We start from the raw sequence: 22,822 nt of genomic DNA on the forward strand, positions 1-22,822 counted from the left end.
TTTGCTGCTTACAAAATGAAAAGATTCATTACCTAACCATGACTCCTTGTTCTATTTCTCAGCTTTGAGCTTTATACTTTGCACTGATCTTCTCCTTTCATTTCTTACACAGTAATTTTCACTTAGTAATTTCTATGATGTATAAAGCTTTTATCTGCGAATTACCGATTTCTAAGCATAGCGTATACAGTTTGATTTATTTTCTTTCCGATTTATTTCATTTTCATATTGCATTATTTCTTTGGTTATATTTTGTTAATATCTGTATGTAATTTGTATCACGAATGTGCATTTCTGCCTTCTTGACTTGCCTTTTGGTAACCCATTTCTCCAAATTTATACGACAACTGGCGTTCGCTTTTATCAGTCCAGTGTATGCCCCTTTCATAATGTGTTGTGTCTTAGTGAGAATTTATTTGTTGTTTTCATGTTATGAGCCCATGGGCTGTTTATACCACTGCTTATAACTGCCAGTTTGACTCGACCATTTAGACATAAACATTTGGCATTAAAGCATTTAGGCCGCATTCCTACCATGCTCTAGTGGTTATTATTGACACAGTTCTAAGGCGAACAATTCGTTAACTCTGTTCACACCTGTGGAACAGATTTTAAAACATAGTCATTTATAGAAGATAAAGTTGCGCATGCGTGAATACGAAGCTGATTCAGCAGAATCATCGAGTGGAAGTCAACTCTTATTTTTTTCGCTGTGTTTAGTCGGTTCTTATATCAAACTGGCATAAAGATAAATACACTCATGTCCATAAATTAAGGATAATTCGGAGTCGCGCGGAAATCGAACTCTAAAATAAATATATCACCTGTAAAATCACTACACACATCTTCAAGAATCATATGCAAAATTCAGGAAGTAACCAGATGACACCGATGGTACGTCACAATGACGAGAGTGTAAGAGAGTGATATATAAGGAATACAGGCAAAGAAGTAAAATTGTTCGCAGGTGCTTTATAAGCATTTCAGTGCAATAACCGAATAGTTATGACACAAAGGACGCATTTGGATGATTTTTTACGTGGTAGAATTATCGGCCGTCTGGAATGTGGGCGTACCCAACTGGAAGTATCAGGCGAACTTGGAATTGCCCAGAGTGTCATCTCCAGGCTTTGTCAACGATTCCAAGATGATGGTAATGTGAGTAGACGTTACAGCACAGGTCGCCCCAGAGTTACAACGCCGAATGAGGACCGATTATTTGGCAGTTACTGCCAAAAGAAACAGGTGGAGCACAGCCTCAGACCTGTCTCGTCAGCTCTCTTCAGCCACTGGTAGGACAATTTCAAGGCAGACCGTGTACAGACGCTTAGGGCAGATTGGTCTATATGCTCGTAGACCTGTCAGATGCGTTCCACTTACTGCAACTCACTGTCACCTGCGGTTAGCCTGGAGTAGAGAGCATGCATTGTGGACACCGCAACAGTGGGCTTGTGTGATGTTTTGCGACGAGTCCAGGTTTAGCTTGCAGTCTGATTCTCGCCGGACTTTCATATGGAGAGCTCCAGGTACCCGTTACCACCAAGAAAACATCATTGAAAGACACCGTTACGGTGGTGCAGGAGTTCTCGTTTGGGGTGGAATTATTCTGGGTTCCAGAACTGACCTACATGTTCAAATTGGAACCATAACAAGCCAAATCTGTCGGGACGTCATTCTGGAACAACATGTACGTTTGTTTCGGGGTGCCATGGGCGCACAATTTGTGTTTATGGATGACAACGCCCGTCCTCACCGTGCAAACATCGTAAGCGAATGCCTTCAATAGGAGGATATCTCCCGTATGGACTGGCCAGCATTCTCACCGGCCTTGAATCCAGTAGAGCACGTGTGGGATATGCTTGGTCGACGAGTTGCAGCCCGTCAACCTCCTTTTACATGTCTACCGGAACTTCGGAGAGCATTGCTTTTTGAGTGGTGTAATATCCCCCAAGATCAGATCGATAATTTGATACTCAGCATGCCTAGGCGTTGTACGGTATGTATTGCATCGTCTGGGAGACATACAATGTATTGACAATCATACCAATCATGTAATATTGGTTTTTTGTAAATAGGTTTTTTTTTTGTAATTTGCTCCAGGGAGAAAAAATCGCTAATTTTTTTAATAATATCAAACATATAGCATCTTTTTTTGCTCTTTACCTTTTGTTTAATATATAAGCTTTACAAATAAGTCAAATTTGTTTTCCTTCTAACTCTTTCTTTGCCTGATTTTGCATTATCCTTAATTTATGGACATGAGTGTAGTTAGAACATTTAAACAAAATCATTATACCAGTTTTGTTACATAACAAGGCGTGATTGCCTAGCAACGAAATTTGGCTAATGCTACTTCTGCCTCGCAAAGCCTTCGTGTGAACAATCAGTAAAACTCTCCAGATTACACACTTCCGATATAAAATTTAAGTTTCAAATAAATCTGAGACGAAATAATCCCATCATCAGTCAAAAAATCTTATGAAGATTCACTGAGCTTAAGTATTGTGAACTTCCTTTTCAACACATTGATTAGTTCTAACAAGGATAAAAGGAAGATAAACTTGAATTACTATTGATAAAGACAAACTTTTATATACTTGTCTAATAGTTATGATTATATGAAACTCTTTACGAGAACGGAGTGTGAAAATTCCTCTTTATATTTGAATGTCTGTCGCATTAGTGCTTTGAGTTGATTTATTGAAAAAATAATTGTCATAAAGATTTTGAAAATATTAATTATAACTTAAAATAATACAGTTGTGTGGTTTGAGAACAAGCTGTGTGAGTTAATATAAGACATGTCGTGAAAAATATGAATAGTGTAAATAATACAGGAGGCATTCATTCAATCTTTTCTACTTTATTGTCACCACCAAATTTCTAGAGAATGTTACATAAGGTCCACGAAGCTACAGGGACTCGATAGAGATGTCCCTTCAAAACAAAGCAAGAACAGATTTACATTATGTACACATAAGGTAAGATCCACCTCACAGAACGGGAGACTAAGTAACACTAACAACTACAAGACAAAACACTAAGACGGGAGCAGGCTTTCACCCACTCACCCACATAAGTACTACATCTCAAAGAAATTCCACAGAGCGAGGTTGCAGTCCGTCACTTGACACAGGACAAGTCTTTCACCTTGTGTTTGGCTTTGGCTTAGCTAACCAAAGCTGCAGTCAGACCTTAAAAATTAATCACATAAGAAATGTTTTAAGAAGTCTAACCATTTGATGTTGCCATGAAAGATGCTGAAACTTTATCGAATAAAAAGTGTTTGTACTTGGTTAATGTGTTCATCATCTACATAAAAAGGCAACATGATATGAAATTTTTTGTTCTCAATAATACTTAAGGCAAAATGTTCTGCATAATTTCTAATTTTGTGTAAAATGGTTCTTCAGATGGAAATGTAAGAAGGTCTTAAAAATACACTTCAAATGCAATTTTTATCCATAGAAAAAGGATTTTTATCAATGCATCAGTGTGGATTTAAAGAAATTAAAAACAATATATTCGTAAAAGTAAATAAAATAAAGATTCTTTTCAAAGTTATAAATTAAATTGCTCATAAGAATACGAAACTGTCAAGTTAACGTTCAATGTAGGTTCATATTTTTAAAAATATGTGGTTACTAATACCTGCATAGTTAATGTGACAATAATTGCACCAATTACAATAAATTATAATTAATGATCTTAAAGTAGGTCAAAGGTAATACAAGAATAAAATTCTTTCGAGCTCTTTAATTGCTTGAAATAATAGCTGCAAATTTCTCTATAGGGTGCTACATTTAAAATAAATTTTTAAACATTATTTGCAATAAAAGCATGCTAATTACTCCTAATTTGTAATAGATTAAAATATCTTCCTTCTTTTAATTATATATTTTTTAAATATTTGTTTAAAATAAGCTACTGGGATTAGATTTAAACAGTTCTTTTAAATTAAAACAACCATTAACCTAATAAAAATGGCAAAATACTGTCGAATCTCATTACGCACATTTTTTATTCCTGGTTTCCTTCGTGGTGATGAATGAGACTTAAGTTTTAAACCTATGCATTTAAATTATTTAGCTTATAGCAATGCATTTAAATTATTTTATTATTTTAAACTAAAGAATTTCAATTATTTCATTTGTAAAATATTTAACTTAATGTATGCATTTAAAATTATTTAGCTTATTATTCAGCTTGTTCAATCTCTTTTTCTTTCTTATTGTTTTCTTATGTTAGCAGTATTAACAAAGATTAAAAATAATAATTATTATCTTTATTACAACATATAAGAATTTTTTTATCAACAGTTTTTCTTCTAGGCTGTTTTTCAGAATGCATATTAAGAGAAAATAAAATTTAAGTGCCTAATTTAATTTTATGCAATTTGGTTTTAAGTTTTACCGTTTTCATAATTGTTATACCATAAGTAGATTATAAAAAAGCAGCATTAAAGTTAAAATTTTTTAAAGGATATTAAAAGAAACTGCTGGACAAATTATTTATGAAAGTTCGGATAAATACTACGCATATTTATCAAAAATTATCCAACTATTAATACCTTTGTTATTTGATGTTTGCGTTTGATAATTTTGACTTAAAACTTTAATATACTTTATTTTTATTCTGAATTTTGTATTTAACGAAATTCTTTAACACACACATACTTTCTTCTGTTTATGTTAAATAAAATATGCATGATTTTACTACAATAAACAATTTTTTAATTGCAGATGTACTGAAATTATCTATATTGCATTTTTTAAGCTGATTTGTATCGTTAATAGTAAATACTAATTTTGGACGCCTTTGACATACAGAGAACTTTTTTGAAAAGAATACACTTGTAATTATACAGCATAATGAGATCTGACAGTTAATGCAGGGAAAAGTCATTAACTTTTTTTAACTAATTAACTTTTGGCTGTAATACCAAATGTAAAACCGAAACTGCTGTCATATAAATTAGATCTTCGTCATATAAAAATACAACTCTTTCGTAAGTTGTTTGCCTATTTAACAGAACTACGAAATTCACATAAGTTATCAATGCAACAATAATAGCAACAACATTCTCAAATTTTGCTTTTATAACACAAATGAAGCTCATTAAGTTTTGATGTTCCTCTCCAAAATTTATTGAATTGTTATATTGACTATAAAAGCATTTGAAACTTTCTTGCCAAATAAAATGTATTATCGCTAAACTGAGACATCAGTGTTCACTACAGACCTTTCACTATTTTGACACCGGTAGAAAAAATTCAAATCACATGCAAGTTAAAGAAGCTTGCTTTAAAAATGTATTTACAAAAATCCAACCGGTATTCAGTATTGCACATTTGATTTCATTTAGAACAAAATGTTTTCTCTAATTATATGCTAGAACTCTTTAATTGCGCTACACTCGCCCTACAGTTACTCACAGAAGCTCTGAAATACATATACCACGTTGTCTGATATCGTATAAAAATGATGTCAAGCAAAAATTTGCTGAACAGCTATGTAATATAACGTAACCTTTAGTGATGAAATAAAATGCATTTCACAGTACATTTTACAGTAGAATTTGTTTTACTCCATCCAGTTTTGTTCAACAACAAAATTCTAATTATGATTTCATGATGAGTTTCAGTAATGATATCTACAAATTTCTTACTACTTATTGTAATGCTTTTATACAGTTAAAGCGTACCTAAAATTGAAAAAGTAGAAATATTTCATCAATATACAAGTGAAATATTAAAACAAAAAGTAAGTGCAATGAGGTAAAAAAATCCGCTCACTTAGCATCATTGGTTTAACGTCGTAAATATAAAAAATAAAATTGTTGTAATATGTAGTGCAACGAAGTAGAACAATAAAAATTGCATTCAACAGGTTGTTCTTCTTCTCTGTCTCTACCGCGATCGGTGAATATTTACAATTCACAACAATAAACATTTCAACAATCAATAAAACAAGAAAAGCGATATGTTTAGTTTTGTTCTTCACAGGCAGCTTTTTTATCTTAAAATAATTTTTAGAATAAGTCCATTAACATAAATATGGGTGAATATTTTAGCATATTCTTAATTCTTCATAAATTTTCATGTCACAAAAAACTACAGAAAGTACATAAATACAACATGTTACTGACCATAATTTACGGTACCAATTTAATATACTTGCAAATTTTATGATATCGATGATTTGTTTTTGATTTATACCAGATGAAACTAAATCAAGTTTCTTTTATTGTGGTTATTACTTTACGATATCTTGTAGCTTCGATCCTTCTTAATGCAAAATATAAAAGAGAATTTTTTGTCTTTTGTAAATATTCAGTTTCCATAATAATTACATAAACTTGTAAGTAACCTAGTATGGCTTTGTGAAAAGTACATACAATTATGCTCATTTACAGATCAAATCATTATAGAACTCTTAATGTTAGATTTATCAAGTTATGGAAATTACATTAAATTAATAGCATAAATTCAAAATTTTTTGAAATTTTCTGAAGTAATGTTTAAGTAAGAAATAAATTTGAGCTACATAAATGTTAAATTATCAGGCACATTGCCTCATGCAGGAAAAATCCAGATTAATATTTTAGAAGAAACTCTATTAAAAATATTTGCATCAAAGGCATTTGTCCAATTTCAGCAAATGTTTCGTAATTCCTTACTTTCTCATTCAGTAATTTCAAAAGAATTTTCAAAAACATATTAATTTTTTATGAAATCAAGTGAATGTTTACAGCTTATACTAAGCAATATTAATTCACTATTAAAAGAAATATCTATAATTGTTTAATTATGCTTGGATCCGATCATATATTTTGATTAATTTAATTAAACGTTAGATTTGGAATCAGAGTAAAAGCATAATACAATCGTTTTGAAGAAAATCTAAAATTAAAAAATATGAATGCAATCTTACGAAAATTAAATTTAATCAAAGGAAATGTTTTATCATATAAATGTAGAGATTTCAAGCTCAAGTTTTTGATAAAATGCACATTTAAGCGAACAAAAATGTGTTTATTATATGAACGTAGAGATTTTAAACTCGTTTTTTGATAAAATGTACCTTTAAACACAGCAAAATGTATTTTGATGCATGTGTCTGTAATGATAGATATTAACTTAAAATTTTCAATCTATATTTCACTATCGGATGTATTAAATTGATTGCATTTCTTTGAAATTAAAGCACTTTTATTATGCGGAATTTATTTTGGTTTCATAAATAATTACGTCAGTTAATGATTTCCAGCTAAATTTCCATATCTAAAATTTTTTTTAGGAAAACATATTGGAAATTTATTTAAAAAATTAGGTATAATTCTAAGAAGCGTTTATAATTTTACAAAATTCGTAAAAAAATTTTAAATTAGCTTATTATTGAAATTTGCGATTTACGAATTTGAATTGGTACTTTCCGGAGTTTTATTACATTTTACTGATTAAAATTTTCTGTTACTATTAATGTGGTTCACACTGAATTCTGATCATTTTTTCACAGTTCCTTGCATGCAGTGCACTTATAACATTGAAGGCTCGTACATAATCAAAGAAAACATTCTTAACCATTTACAGTCATTGCAGATCAAACATAGCACGGAATCGAATCTACAATAGAAAGTTTGACAGACGGACGTGCACAATACGTACAAGTATACAACTTTGGCTTATACAACACACTGTACAGTTATAAATACCCCTCAGTCTCTGAGCATGGTATATCACTGTTGAAAATTCACCAGGACTAATCGCATATGGTTTGGTACATCAAACAATAGAACATTTGACATGAACACCAGTAATGCATACAGTGAAATAAACGGGACTGTCTGGAAGATGATCTTCCACACAGTTCTTAAATAACTCTTGTACAAAGTTTTCCACACTACGTAGTTTTGTTTCTACACAAATAGGAATACATTTATACATCCTTAGACCCGAAAGTTTTCTTTATACATGACAATAATAATTCACTGAAAATTGCAAACACAACAGGCATTGAGAAACTAGACAGTTTTTCTTGTTTTCATTTAGTGGTGAATCACAATGAATAAATGATGCTTTTTCCAAGATCAAAGGTCTTTTTTTTTTTCTTTTTGCAAGAATTTTTGTTAAAATACAAGTCATTTATTAACAAGATGAAGTCATTGCCGTATGAACTTCACGAGACTGTTCAACTTGATATCATTACCAAATGCTTATAATACGAAAGGCTAGGCTTCCTACATTGCAAATAATTTACATAGGTGGATAATGAACAATCAAACATCTGGTTGCATAACCAGAAGAAGGATTTCCATACGCATATCTTGAACAATGACATAGAAATATGCTTTCAATTTTTGATGATCGTTACTAATACTATTGCATAAAATATTATTGTTGTACAGGCATCTTGATAACAATAGTCCTTTAGAATAAGCAAGAACCTTTTAAAACAAGTGCTATCAGAAATATTACGAAAGTTAAATAATGTTTTCGAGTATATAATTTCGTATAAAATTCTATTAGGGAATACTGATGCTTCCTGTAAAAAAAACATTTAATATTCATTATTTTTCCTTTCTTTGGGTGAAAAAAATAACTTTAAGATGATGTTTGTTTACATTAAAATGCCTTTCGCCTCTTTAGAAACCATACCACTTCCTGACCACAAAAGCGCACAACGGTTTGATATTTAAAAAAGTAATAAGGTGTTATAACATTTACTTATTAGTTTTTTCACGTTATGAAACTTATTATTTAATCATCTTTTAGAATAAAAGTAATCTTAAATTTGAGTAGATTTTATAAATGTAAAGTTGCTTTTTTGCCGAACTTTAAATCACATAAAATCGCTTTATATATATAGGAAGAGAAAGATCTTTTCCTTTGCAAGATATCTTCAAAAAATGCAAGGTTATTTTATGTATAAAGCTATGCTATACTCGACAAATTTTGAAAATTCGAAATTGCCTGATTAGGAGCCAACAATGTCTTAAAAATTTTATATGGTGGAAACATTTTAATTGTTATTATATTCATTTGAGAATAGGCTTGTTGAAAAGCTTGCCAACCGATCCACATCACGCGATTCGCGCATGCGCATCGCTTCGAAACCAGAACTTTGGACTAGTAGTAAACGCATGAACTAAATATGTAATTGGTAACTTCTTTTCTTGTGCATACAACTAGTTAGTAATGTGTTTAGTGAATTAAAATATATTATTATTCTAGAAGTACCTTAGACTGTCTTCAGTTAATAAAAATAATTCCGTTTTCTTTTAGATTAAAAGAAGAAAGGTTTTCTGAAAAGGAAAGATTTTTACGTTTATTCTTGATACCGATAATTTTTCTTCTTTTTTTGAAACAATCCTCTGCACATATTCAGTTTAAAATATCATACTCAAATTTGAAAAATGAATATTCGTAAATTAAAATATCAAATTTGAAACTTGAATATTCGCAAATAAAAAAAAACATACTCAAATTTTCAATATTGAATATTCTAAATTTGTTTTGAATATTCATAAACTCTTGCGAAATGTTATCGAAGTTTTATTGCTCATATGTACGTATTTCTTCATATTCCAATATTACTTTGATAAACTCTGGTTCAAAAAGGTTCTTGCATCAATTATTTTATAAATACAGATAATTACAAAGTCCATAGAGTCTTTTAGGAATGCCCTGAGAAACCTTTTTCTATTTGTAGGTACGGACACTCGGGGGGGGAAACAAGGAGCATGCTTGAATGTGTAGTAAGGGATCAAAACGCACCAACCAAGTGAAAGACAGGACACAATTGTTCTTTAGTATGGGTCCCGTGTCTCAACTAAAGCAACAGAAACGCCTACTAAGATCTCCTCTCCTTCCTCTTCGCCTTTAACACACTAAAGAATAAGAAAATAAAAAACAAATGTAGAAACAAAACGTAATAAAACAATATTAAAAAACATACATGAAAAGACATGCATTAAACTTAAAAACATCTCAAATAGTACAATTTAGTTAGGTATGGAATTTCGAATTTACGCAACGAAAGAAAACCACAATTCTTATAAAAATCATAAACTCAAATTATATTAAATTAACGATTATAAAACAAAACAACTTGAAAGCACTTTGCGTATAATTTTGAAAATGACTTATATTTTTATATAATACAATTAATATGCTATGATTTAATGAACTTTTCTATTGTTTTGCAATGAGTTTAAAATAACAGTAGTTGGAAACCATATTTTGCACAGCATTTTTTCTTTTACCAGAAATCCCGAGGAGTTAACATTTATCAGGAATGATAATAAAACTTAACTGAAAATGCTTAACATTAATGAAAAATCCTTCAACTATACAAAGCTTCTGCGTAAAATTTTAAACTAATATAGTGTAGATTGTAAATTTTTGTTTTTATTTTGTTAGATTTTAATTAAAAACTCCAGTATTCTTGCACGATTAATTTTAACTTCAATTAGAGAAACTGCGTATATTCAATCATAATAAAAATAGGATACTTATTAGAAAATTAGAGTTATTTTATTAAAATAATTTAAATTTTGTTTAAAATACTTTTTTAGCCCGAAGGGGCGGTAGCCCAGAAAGGCTATTAGTCTCAAAAGGCTATTTTGCGGCGTTTCATTTTAAACGGAGAACCAGTTTAGAAATTGTTGCCAACAAATATTATCTCCATTATATTTAAAGAAATTAAATAATGAAGAATCTGTATGAATGTATGTATGTTTCTCGCACCGTCGCAAAACGACGATACCTAGAGCCATCAAGTTTTTGAATAACGTAATCCTCCACCGGAACATAGGCACCTGGAAGCATGAATTTTGAATTTTGATTTCGAATTTGGTTTATTATCTATTTCAGATTTTGTAAAACTTCAACGAATTTTAGTTAACAAACTTTACGATTTCAGAGCGAGCAATAGCAACACTGTACGACATTTTTTTTTTTTTTTTTTTTTTTATCTCTAGCGTGCGAGACTGTCTATAGGAAAGTCTAAAGATATGCTGTTTTTATTTTGGGATACTGCTGTTGAATTGAATTTTATGTGGTTTAAGAGCGAAGAAAATGATATTTAATAACTAAAGATATCACACAAAAGTTCAAAAACGCCCCTTTGGGCGTAATATAAAATCTGAAAGCTTCCAGATTGTTTTCCTGATTTAAAAATGTTTTATTTTATTTTATTTAAAAAATAAATTAATTTTTAATGGCTCAAATGTCTGAGATATGTTATTTCCATAAGTTTTTGTATTTATTTTTGTCAAGACTGACCTTTCTTTATAATCGCCCAGCCCTATTCCCATGATGTTTTGCTCCAATGTCCTTCGACAGGGCTATTGAAAAATTGCATTTCTGTATTTATTTCCGAAATTTCTTGCAGCGGCCGAGCGGTTAAGTCGCTGAACACTAATAGTTCGGTCCGAGGTTCGAATCCCGCGAACGGGCTGGCTGCATGGGTGTTTCGTGGTTTTCCCCATGTGTAACGTGTATACGAGCCAGTTTCCCTTAGAAAGTCCTCCACGAAGGCATCCCTCCCCTTAGGCAGATAGCCCTAGTGTGCTTTGCCATAATTAAATACACCACACCACCACACCACCGAAATTTATTGCTAATCAACTTCTTGTGTTTTATTTAGATAATGCAATCTTTCTCTTAAAATAACTTTACATTTAATAATTAAGTTTCAAATCTCAAATCAAAATATCGGATTATTGCGGAATTAATAAAAATTATTCAGAATTCACTTTATTAATTAAACAAATTTGAGCTTACAATTTAGATTTTTTTCTGAGTTTTTGTAATGATTATTCCTAAAATTTTCTTTAAAAGTAAGTTATGAAAATAAGTTACTTTATCTTGAAAATTCAAATGTCATCGTTGTTTAAAATGCATCACTAAAATTAAATAAATAAATTAAATATTTTTGAAAATTAAATATTTTTTATTTAATAAACCTTATACCGAAATTGACGCCAAAATCAACCTCTTAATAACTTACGTAGATTATCCAAATTCCATATGTTGGTAGAGGTATTCTTTTCCTATAAAAGCTTCAAACAATCATTTCATCTATTGCTTTCTTCATTATGGTCATAAATAATGGACAAAATGAAAACAATGTACTGTAAATGAGTTTCGGAAAAAAAAAAAAAAAAAGATGGGTGGAAACTATCCAACTTTTCGCCCTGACGTCTTCGCAATATTTACGAAAACAAAGGTAATGCGTATACATGGATATGGAAGCATAAACTTTATATTTAAATAGGGAAAAAATTAGAAATGAACTCAAACCACTCAATGGGAGACCATTAAGATTGCATGCGAATTGTTCTACAAATATGCTGTTACTAATCCTCCCGATCTGAACTCGAGCCACATCAGCTCCAAACGTTTTATCGGGACTTAGGAGCGTTCACACCCTGGTCTAACGATTTTCTTTATCGGACACCTAAGGCATAAAAGTGATTAGTTCTGTTTATATTTGTGAAGCAAAGTTTAAACAAATTAAGGAAGGTTAGGCTGTATATGGTTGAAAGTGCAGCCGTCTGAGCGAAATCCCGGTCAGCTGCGTTTGCGGCGCTGAGGTTGATCGGTCCGTATATGAGGTTGGCATAAATTCAACAATTAGAATATTTAAACAAAATCTCAATGCCAGTGTCCTTGACATAGCAAAGTCTTGTTGCCTAGCAACAAAGTTTGGCTTATATCAGTTGCGCCGCACAAAGCTCTCGTGTGAACGCTCCATAAGAGGCTAGAGCTGATGGTTAGTTGGTGTAACATTTCCCCTTGTCTTGAACATTTTATAAATGACAATACGAGCTTGTCCAGTTCTGCTCTTGTTTTGATGGGAAAATCCAGCGGGGCAGGTGACAGGTGAGAGAGGGTCCGGACACCCCGGGCGGCTTACTAAGGACTATTCGGGTATCTTCCGGAATCCGCAATTATACAACGCGAGAACTCTTTGGAACCCCAGAAGAGCGGTGTCGGGAACTTATTAAAAACTTTTGTTGATGCTGTATACTGAAATTTAAGCATTTAAACCAAACGATATAGTAGCCGCTAATAATTATATCGATCAAGGTGACCTCTGCAGAGATTAATGAGTTCAACGATGACGCAGACGCATCTTTTGTAAAGGAAAAAATGATTGAATAGCTCCTCATATAGAGAGGAAGAATCACTAAAAATATATGGAATTTGGACGATTTGTTATTAGTTAATAAAAAGCGCAGTCAGTCTTTTGCAATATTTTCGTAACAAATTATTCTTAAAATTAACAACTTTCTAACTAAAATATCTGCGCAAATACAGAGATTCAATGTTGATAGTTCACATTACTTTTTTATGCACATTAAAGAATTAATTTAGCAAGAAGATTATTATTTTTCATTTGAACTTTATCCTGCGTTATGGATTAGATTTTTATTGAGAATAATGGAATCAGTTTTGACATCAACAGTCATGCAAAGAGAGTACTGAGCATGCGTTTCTCATATCAAGCTTAAATTACTGCTCATGTGTTAATAGATATTAAAGAATACAAAAAATATCTTTGTACATTCAATATATGAAGGATCATAACATAGAAACATGAATTAAATAAACATTATTAATACTGTTTATTATATTTCATACGGGAATGGTAATTATTACTGAGACTAACATATTACAGGAAAATAAAAGCAATCTGGTTGCTGCTTTCATGTGACTGGTCAATGGATGCAAAAGCGTATTGTGGTGGAAATAGTAACTCTTAATAAATAACTACAATGTATTCATGTAGTACATAATGGAAGGAAAATAGCTATACAGGAAAGAAAATTAATAACCAATTAAGCTTGTTGTAGGGCATTACAGTCAAAATATCAATGATATTTTCAAAACTCGATTTCAGATTAAGACTTTTAGGTAAAACAGGTATTTTGAAATAAAATAAACTTTGGTCTAATTTTTCTTAAACAAATACAATTCCCTAGAAATTTAAGATGTAGATATAACTGACATTTCTTTAATGTACAGTATATTGTATGCTTACACTGGCAATATTTAACTTTAACAAAGGTATAAATTACGTAAATAAATATACATTAAATATGAGCTGTTTAGCAATCCAAATTTTCGATTTAAATACCATAGAAATATATTCTGAACAACTTCATGTATCGATTGAATAGTGTTCCATGTAAGCATCAGCCTCGTTCTGTTTATATTATTATCTTGTCTGTTAGCCATTTCTGCAGTCACTAAAGCAGTTAAATTGGCTATGTCATTTTACTTATGTATTTTTTCATGAGAATTATTTCACTGTTTTCGTGTATTGTTACAATAATTTAATTTACACTAAGTGTCACTTCTCGAGAGTATTACGGAATGTCCAGTTTGAGAAGTGCTTATTGAGGCCAGGGTCAGAGTCTCGACTCACCGTGTAAGTGGTGAGCGTGGTGGTGATGCGGATGGTGGTGGTGAGGGTGGTGATCGGCCATCACTTGAGGGATCTGTGGCGGCATTGTAGAGGCCAACTTGTGTTCTTTCTTCCACTTCATGCGTCGGTTCTGGAACCAGATCTTGATCTGCCTCTCTGAGAGACATAGGGCATGCGCGATTTCGATCCTCCGCCGTCGTGTCAGGTACCGGTTGAAATGGAATTCTTTCTCCAGCTCCAGGGTCTGGTACCGGGTGTAGGACGTCCTCTGGCGTTTCGTTTCGCCCATAGCATTTACACCATCTGCAAGAAAAAAATGAATATCATAACAAAAGGAACTAACAAAGCATCGAATAATACTTAAAAGAACAGAAAACAGAAACAGAAAGCATTTTCAAATTTGAATATCCGATACTAATTTTTTAAATCATAAAGTCCTGCCCTCCTCCAAAAAAGTTATATTGATTACATCATTTATTAAGACACAATAACACGCCGAACGAATACTAATTCAGAAGTCAAAAAAAAAAAAAAAAAAAAAAAAAAAAAAACAGCGTTATATTTTTGCGCTTTTACAGCTGAGGATGGTGGTTCGGTAAAACCATCGAAACTAGTCCTATGAAAATTTGAAAATATAACGCTGATTTTTGTTGTTTGACTTCTGAATTAGTACATCATATATGTTTACAGGAAACGACATGAAAATATTATAAAATTTATTGATGTATTTAAATTTTCTTTTTTTGCCATCCTGGTCGGTGTAATGGTTATTGCTCCTGACTGCTGTATCTTTGGGTTCAAGTTCGAACCCCCAAGAAGGCACAGATATTTCAAATAAATTGTGTCTGTGCGGCATGGAGGTCCTCAGAATGTACGGCGAGCCGAAAGTCCTCTTAAAAGGTTTGGTGTTAGTGGAAGACTTGTGGGAGATTCTTGTACCCGTCTCTCGGTAAGCTCTCCATCAAAATTGAGATGGAATTTCTCTCTTGGGTGCAAAATCAACCCCCCTCTTGTGGTGCGCCTTGGTAATGTTCTCAGCCGATGAGATAAGTAAATGTCTGTGGGTACTGGGTCTGTGGAGGTTTGTCTGTAGGTCTGTGGGTCGTTGCCGAAGAATGCATTAAGTTGCATGTGTACGGCCGTTTAAAACGACATTTTTTATGGAGGCAACAATTTTATTCATTTTAATGTTATACATATTTTATTATGTTTGTCAGCTTCTATATGTCTTGGCAGAAGCCACTTGTTGGTTTGAACACTCCTTCATATCTTTAAGTTTTCTGAATTTGAAATAATTTCAAAAGATGCTTTTTATGGTGAGGTTTCGCTTTAGAGAATAGTCCACATGTATTCAGTAAAAGAATGCTTAAGAATAATTGCATTTTCTTTTGCAAAAAAATGACAGAAATTAGTTAACTATGAGAAGAAATCTTTGTTGTTTCTCATATTTTGATCTTTAAAACCACACCAAGTGCGTGGATAAAATCAAGCAATAAAATTCTATTTAAATTTCTTTCTTCAAGAAGAAGTTATCTCAGAGAATTTAAACTGAGGCGTATTGGTAAGCATTGTCACTAGCTAGCGAGGTAGCGTTACTGAGATTAATAGAAAATGTACACTCCTAAAGTTTTGCAGACTATTTTGTTCACTAGCCAAAAAAAAAAAAAAAAAAAAAAAAAAAAAAAAAAAGGAACTTGAAGATTTCTGCCAGAAGCACGCGGGAAATTTGGAGCTCAAGGTTACCCTGCAATGATTAGTTACTGCTTATTAACCTTGGAATTGTTACCATGTTTCATGGAAGAATAACCCAGAATCATGTATTGATAAACCAGAATCTGCGAACTATACTTAATGAAGCATAAAACACGGCCACATGGTAACAGTGATGTTTAGGCAAAGCGTAGAACACAATCTGATACTTTGAGTAATGAGCATTTTAGACTTTGGTTTAATGAGATTACGGCAAAACACACTAGGACCATGTGCCTAAGAGAGGGAGGCCTTCGTGGCAGACTTTCTAAAGAAAACCGGCTCGGATACATGTTACAGACGCGGAAAACTACGAAAACGCCCATGCAGCCAGCCCGTTCGCCTGGAATCGTACCCAGGTCGGAACGACCAGTGTTCAGCGACTTTACCGCTCAGCCGCTCAAGGGCCGTATTTTAGAGTTAGGAAACATAATTCTTAAAATTACATTGCGATTTTTTTGGTCAAAATTGCTTCTGAACTTTATCGCAACGAATATTAAGCATGTGTTTTCGATATTATAACAAAAACCAAAGAAAGCATATACTACATAAACCAGGAAGGAAAAAAAAAGGGGGGGGCGAAAATTGTTTATTGTTGAGTATCTGTCTAGATTTACATATGCTGATATAATTTATCATTTAAAAATTACCAGTACCATCAGAAATAAATCAAAATAACTTTAATTTGGACAATTTATTAGTCTTCAGATTCTTGGATATGTTTTGACAATATTTCGGCAAATAAAGTCAAATGTTTTTGACTGAAATCTGTTTACTTATGAAAAATTACTTATTAAAAATCAAATTTTCTGCTTTTTTGCTTCCTTCACATTATTAAAAAAAAAAAAAAAAACTCAAATGAAACGCATTCATTTATTTAAGTGTTGAAAACGGGTGCATTCTTAATTACCACAAAATATTAAAGATTTGTATGTATTATAAATAAAGATACCTAATACCAGTAATTGCGCATTGTATGATAATTCTTGCTAGCAACCAATAGAATTAACCCGCCCAATTCAAAACGTAACAAAATACACGCCTCCCTCAACGCAGGTATTGCCACGATAACTTGAAAGCACTGTAAAAAACAAAGTCTAGTTGATTTTTTTAAATATAAATATTTGTGTTTGAATGAGTTTTGAGAAATGTGGGCTTACACAAGCAAAATGGGTGGTACTGACTTGCATAATTTATTATAATCGCTGACAAAATATTCAACTTCTTAATTAAATCAGAAATATATATAAAAAAACTTATATATACTTATTTAACATTTATTTACAGGAGATCTCTAAAAGTTATTATAATAACACAAATCAGGAGAAAATACAGATTACCAATTTTCTGAATATGTGCTAATAATTTTCCCATAAATTATACTTAAAATATAATATAAAAATGCAGTTATAAATTATTATTGCAAGGGAAAAAATACAAACATCTTTGTACAATTAAAACAAATTTCATAGGTAGATGTAAATGTCGTAACTTATATAAGGAAATAATATTCGAATCTGTGTAATACGGGTGTAAATGAAATTGTTTCCGTTAAATTTTAATTTGAAAAAGGCTTTCTTTTTTTCTCATGAAATTTCTTCTCATTCTAAAAATTGTATTCTTTATAATAACACATTTATGATAAAATACTGCATCACTAGAAAACTGGAATTCTTAGCCTGCCTAATTTGAAGCGAACATCGTAAGGTGAAATTTAATTTAATGTATAGTCCGCCTAGTTTAATATTACATAAAAGGAAACATAAGAATAAAATTAATATTGTAATATTACCTAAAACTAAAAGTTTAAAGAATTCCTACAGTGTAATTAAATTACTTAATCATTTAATGAGTTGTACTATAGCGCAATTTTTACAGTTATTTATTTTTTCTAATATAAAATCTAATTGTATCTAACAAGAACAGCTTTATAATTAGTATAATTTATAGGGTAACCGACGAATGATTCATAACTTAGAGTTAGTGGCGCCATCTGTTGTGTGAATGATGAAACTATTTACTTAAAAAAACGTTTACTCAGAGATGCTTGTACTTTCTGCAAAAATTGTTTGGTCTTAAGTTATCTTCATTGTTAATTATGATAATTTTTTATAAAGAATTTTCAAACCATAATATTTCAAATAAACCACTAAATAACTTTTGCATGATGTTTGAACCTGATTGTACGGATAGAAAAGTGCGTAGGCAGATGATGTTAATAAATACTGGAGATTTGCTTCTTTGCCAGACGTAAGTGCTTATTTATTTACCAAAAGCAATTGCATATTATTTAGAACACTTCGTTATATACTTTTATTATGCATATATTTATATGTATTGACTCGAATCTAAGACTCCATCAAACTTTCGAATATGAGATTCCCCAGTGCAGGATAAATTTTTAGAACTAAAAATGTAAGTGAATATTTGTTGAAAGCATAGTTCTTTTTAGAATTCATGCATTTCTGACTAATGAAAGTCAGATAAGTAATTAAATATAGTATTTTATTACTATATAAAAATAAAATTAATGATACATTGGTACCTATTTGTTTTCAGGCATACTAGTAACCAGAACAGTGAATACAGACCTAAATTGAAAGCTCTCAGTTAGATGTGGGTGTTATAATTAGAGCTAATTATACATCTTTTTATATCCGCAGTTAATTATATGCTCGGGTTATATAAACGGGATACTTATTTTATAATGTATGGTAATTGAATTCCTTCCACTTATTCTGCAATTTCATTTATTAAAATATCCAGTTGTAAGGCTCTACCAAATTTAGAAAACTATAGCAATAAAAGGTTTTATTTTTGAGTAAACAGGGTAAATAATAAATTTTAATAGAATTACAAAAAACAGCTTTTCGAATAAAAATTCATATTTTAGAACGTGCTTAAAACTGCCATCTAGAAAAATGAGTACTACAACGTTTAATGAAATTATTATAAATAAATATTGCTTGATAAAATATTAATCAGTTACAAATTTCTTAACTTGTTCGGATAGCTAGCCATTAAATTGTAATCCGTAAGTTATTTTAATTCATTTAACACCTTTATGCGCATAGAAATATAAATGCGACCATTTTAATATAATAATCGGGCAAAAGACCATATATATATATGTATGTATGTATATAAATAAATAATTATTAAAAAACGTTTTGTTTACAATCTCCAAGGAATAAAAATTCAATTAAAGCCATGAATTATTATATGAAAAAAATTTTATTAAGTATTTTTATTTTTTAGTCTGTAAAGAAAAATCCTTACTCGCAAAAATACCAAAATCAAAAGTAAACATTTTAAGTACTGAAAAAGTAGCTATTGCTATAGATGCAACAAAGAATTTTAAAATGTTAAAACCAAAACATTTCAAACAAGCAAAATCCCACTTCAAAAAATTTATGAAATTTAATGAAAAAGGAACAAAAAGTGGGACTTTGCTTGTTTGAAATGTTTTGGTTTTGACATTTTAAAATTCTTTGTTGCATTTCTATGATTATTTGAAATTAATTAATTATGAATTTCACTTTTTGGTCTTTGTGAAATATTAGTTCTAAACTTCTTTATGTCTTTAATGATATTATTTCTGCAGCTTAATGCGCGAAAATACTAGGTAGGATTGTGTTTTGTTTTCAAAAGAATTGTTTTGTAATTATATATATATGCTGTACGATCTTAAATTCACTTAATGCGACATATATGTAGTAAGACATTTATCTAATAGCAACTGCTCGTTATAATGCCCTTTCGATATTAGATATGAAGATATTTTAATATTGTAGTTATAAGAGAGGAATTACAGAAATATGAATGCAAAATGCAATAAAAATAGCGAAGACTTTTCGAAATAAAATTCTGTAAAACGCGTTAATGATAAAAGCTCTGAATTGGTTTAGTTTCAGCTGAATATTAATTACCATTCCATTTCAGTAAAAAAAAAAAAAAAAAAAAAAAAAATTCAGCTTGTTTTAGTGCTAATGAATGTTCATTTATGATTAGGAAATAAAGCTTAGCTAATTTCTTTTAAGAAATGAAAGGTTGCTGCATTTAGTTACCTTTCTAAGCTCTTTAGGCACTTTTATTTTTAACCAGTACTAAATAGAGGCTGCTTTTTGTTAATATTACAATTTATTTCGGCTTGCACTTTTTGGTTTTTTTTTTTAACGGGCGTTTCGTATACAAATTATAGTATGTAAATAAGGCATTTATTAACTTCTCTTTTGTAATAATGAATGAAAATAATTTGTAAACTAAATGATAAACAAACTGAGATGCATAATAAGGAAAAAAATATTAATTGGAAACTTTTGTTTCAGATTAAAAGATCTGTTTTTGTTTCCCTAATTTTTCGCCTACTAACACTTCCCCATCCTTAGAATATCCCCCCCCAAAAAAAAAATCCTTCTCCCCTAATTAAATTTCAGTGTTCTCAAAACCTGTTGGCAGCATTACAAATACAAAGGTATTTTTCACTTTTTCGACACACCTAGCAACTGAATTTGAAACAAACAGTGTCATTTGCGTGACATGAGTTCGGCAGCTGGACATATATAAACAAATACCTTTGTCCAGTAACTTTAACTGCAGTTAAATAACCTCTTCTAAGACATTTAACAAATGCGTAAATTAATGACATTTTTTTTACTTAAAGTTCATATTTAGATAAATTTTTCAAAAGTGATTTTTAATTAAATTTTGCATAATCTCCAAAAGAAACAAAAATTTCAATATTTTAGAGGGAGGTGAATTTTTCCTTATTAAATTTTTAAATTGTTGTTGTATTCATTTGAATTACATCATTATGAACTTCAATTATCAACCAAAAGTTACAGTTTAACTCCTATTAATATTATCGCCATTAGTTGCTGATAGGAACGGATAATAGCATTGAATGACGATAACATAATAGGATTATGTTATAACATGCAGGTATGTCACGCACTTTGTATCATGTACGTGTAATTTACATTATTATTGGTATCTGATGCCGGTATCATAATAAGCCACTAAAGCCAATCGGCATTAAAAAGAAAGTACTGAATGTTTTGCATACAATTCGAGTGATTTATACTTTTATTTTTAACTAGAACTCATATTATTCGGATCTCTCTTTACTTTTTCTAGTCAAATAAAACACAGATTGACATTAACTTTGTAATCTGTGCGAAAATAAAATGCGATAAACGAAAAGTAAATTCTTTCAACTGCTTTACATTAGTACATAAGTACTTAGCCTTCAGAAAAAAAGATAACTTAATTATCCGAATTTTGCTGTTAACCGGATGGACTCCGTTTCCAGCTAATCAAAATAACTAAAGTTCCGTTGTATTATATTTTGCTTGCTTAGATGTGTATCCCCAATAAGGTCAAAATATAAACAATGATAACTTTGCTTCCGTCTTTACGAAGTCCAGTCAATTTGAATTCAAGTTAAACACCCTCATTTTCAAAATCGTCAGGGTCAGTAAAAATTAATTCAGTATATTACACATAATTATTTATTTTGCACTGGTTTATAGCTTCAACTTTTAATAGTAGGGAGGATTAGATTGGAATTTTTGATTATGGCAAAACTCAGGATATGCCGATAATACTTCCGATGGGAGGAATACTTCATGAAAAAAAAATCTGAGGGCTTTTATTCCCATTTCAGATGCACGAAAATGCCCATCTAAACAAACCATTTCAGGTAATTTTTTAATCAAGTGGAGCTACCAGTATTCAGCGGTCTTATCTGTTCTGTCTCCAGTGTGCTGCGAATAGAAAGGAAAATGTAAGCTTAAATTAGTACATTTTATTTTCTGCATAAAATACTTTAATTAGGTTATATTTGCTATGATAGGCGTATAATATGCATAAATTAATGACATTTAATACACCTAATGATCAAATTTATTTATTTATTTATTTATTTTGCACTGAAACAAGAATTTTATCTTACGTACCTAATTGAAAATTCGAATTATTTATGAACTGGGTTATTTGGGTTATTACGAAACACACGAGGGCTATTTGCCTGAACAGAGAAATGCTTTCGAGGAGGGCCGTTTCCTCGAAACCGCTTCGTATTCATGTAACACTTGTTAAATACCCCGAAAATTTCCATGCAGCCAGTCTGTTCGCCAGGATTTGAACTACAGGTCGAACGATCAGTATTCAGTAGTAGACAGTTATTGATAAAAATTTATTTGCAAACAACTAATTAAAAGTGAAATTAAGGCGTATGACTAACCAGCTTATTAAAATTTATGTTGACAACATAGAGAAAAATATGAAACATCAAGAGAATAACGATTTTTTACTTTAATCATTCAATATTTAATAAGGTTATAAAATCAAAAAATAATCACTTAATTAAATTTTTTTTGCTCTTTCAACAGTATTTTAAATTTGATTGAAATATTAAATATTTGTTTTCACAAGATTAAATTGCTTAAATTGCTTTTAAACAATTTAAATTTTTTCCTTCTTTTCAAACAACATTTTTATCAAAATCACTAGTTAATGTTAAATGCTTCAATTTTTAAAAATGAAATTGTGTTGAACTGTCATTGCTTTTGCTAGTAAACTCTAAAACAGAAAATTTTTTAACGAATCTAAGTTAAGTAAATTATGATTAATTTCA

The 22,822-nt window shown here is 30.8% G+C and overlaps 1 protein-coding gene across 1 annotated transcript in view; it reads right to left on the reverse strand.

The window, feature by feature from the left end:
* Positions 1-2,847: 2,847 nt before the first annotated feature.
* The window catches only part of LOC118186627 (uncharacterized), a 166,933-nt gene continuing 146,958 nt past the window's right edge, over positions 2,848-22,822 (reverse strand). Inside the window, exons 2-3 of the mRNA XM_085827722.1 lie at positions 14,437-14,739; positions 2,848-9,889 (exon numbers count right to left, since the gene is read on the reverse strand). Of these exons, the coding sequence (XP_085683848.1) occupies positions 9,882-9,889; positions 14,437-14,739 (311 nt within the window). The 3' untranslated portion in view covers positions 2,848-9,881. The remainder of the gene's footprint in view (positions 9,890-14,436; positions 14,740-22,822) is intronic.

Source organism: Stegodyphus dumicola, chromosome 12, assembly GCF_044657685.1.
Source record: "Stegodyphus dumicola isolate Sdum_Otavi_A_Nest chromosome 12, ASM4465768v1".
Lineage (NCBI taxonomy): Eukaryota > Metazoa > Arthropoda > Arachnida > Araneae > Eresidae > Stegodyphus > Stegodyphus dumicola.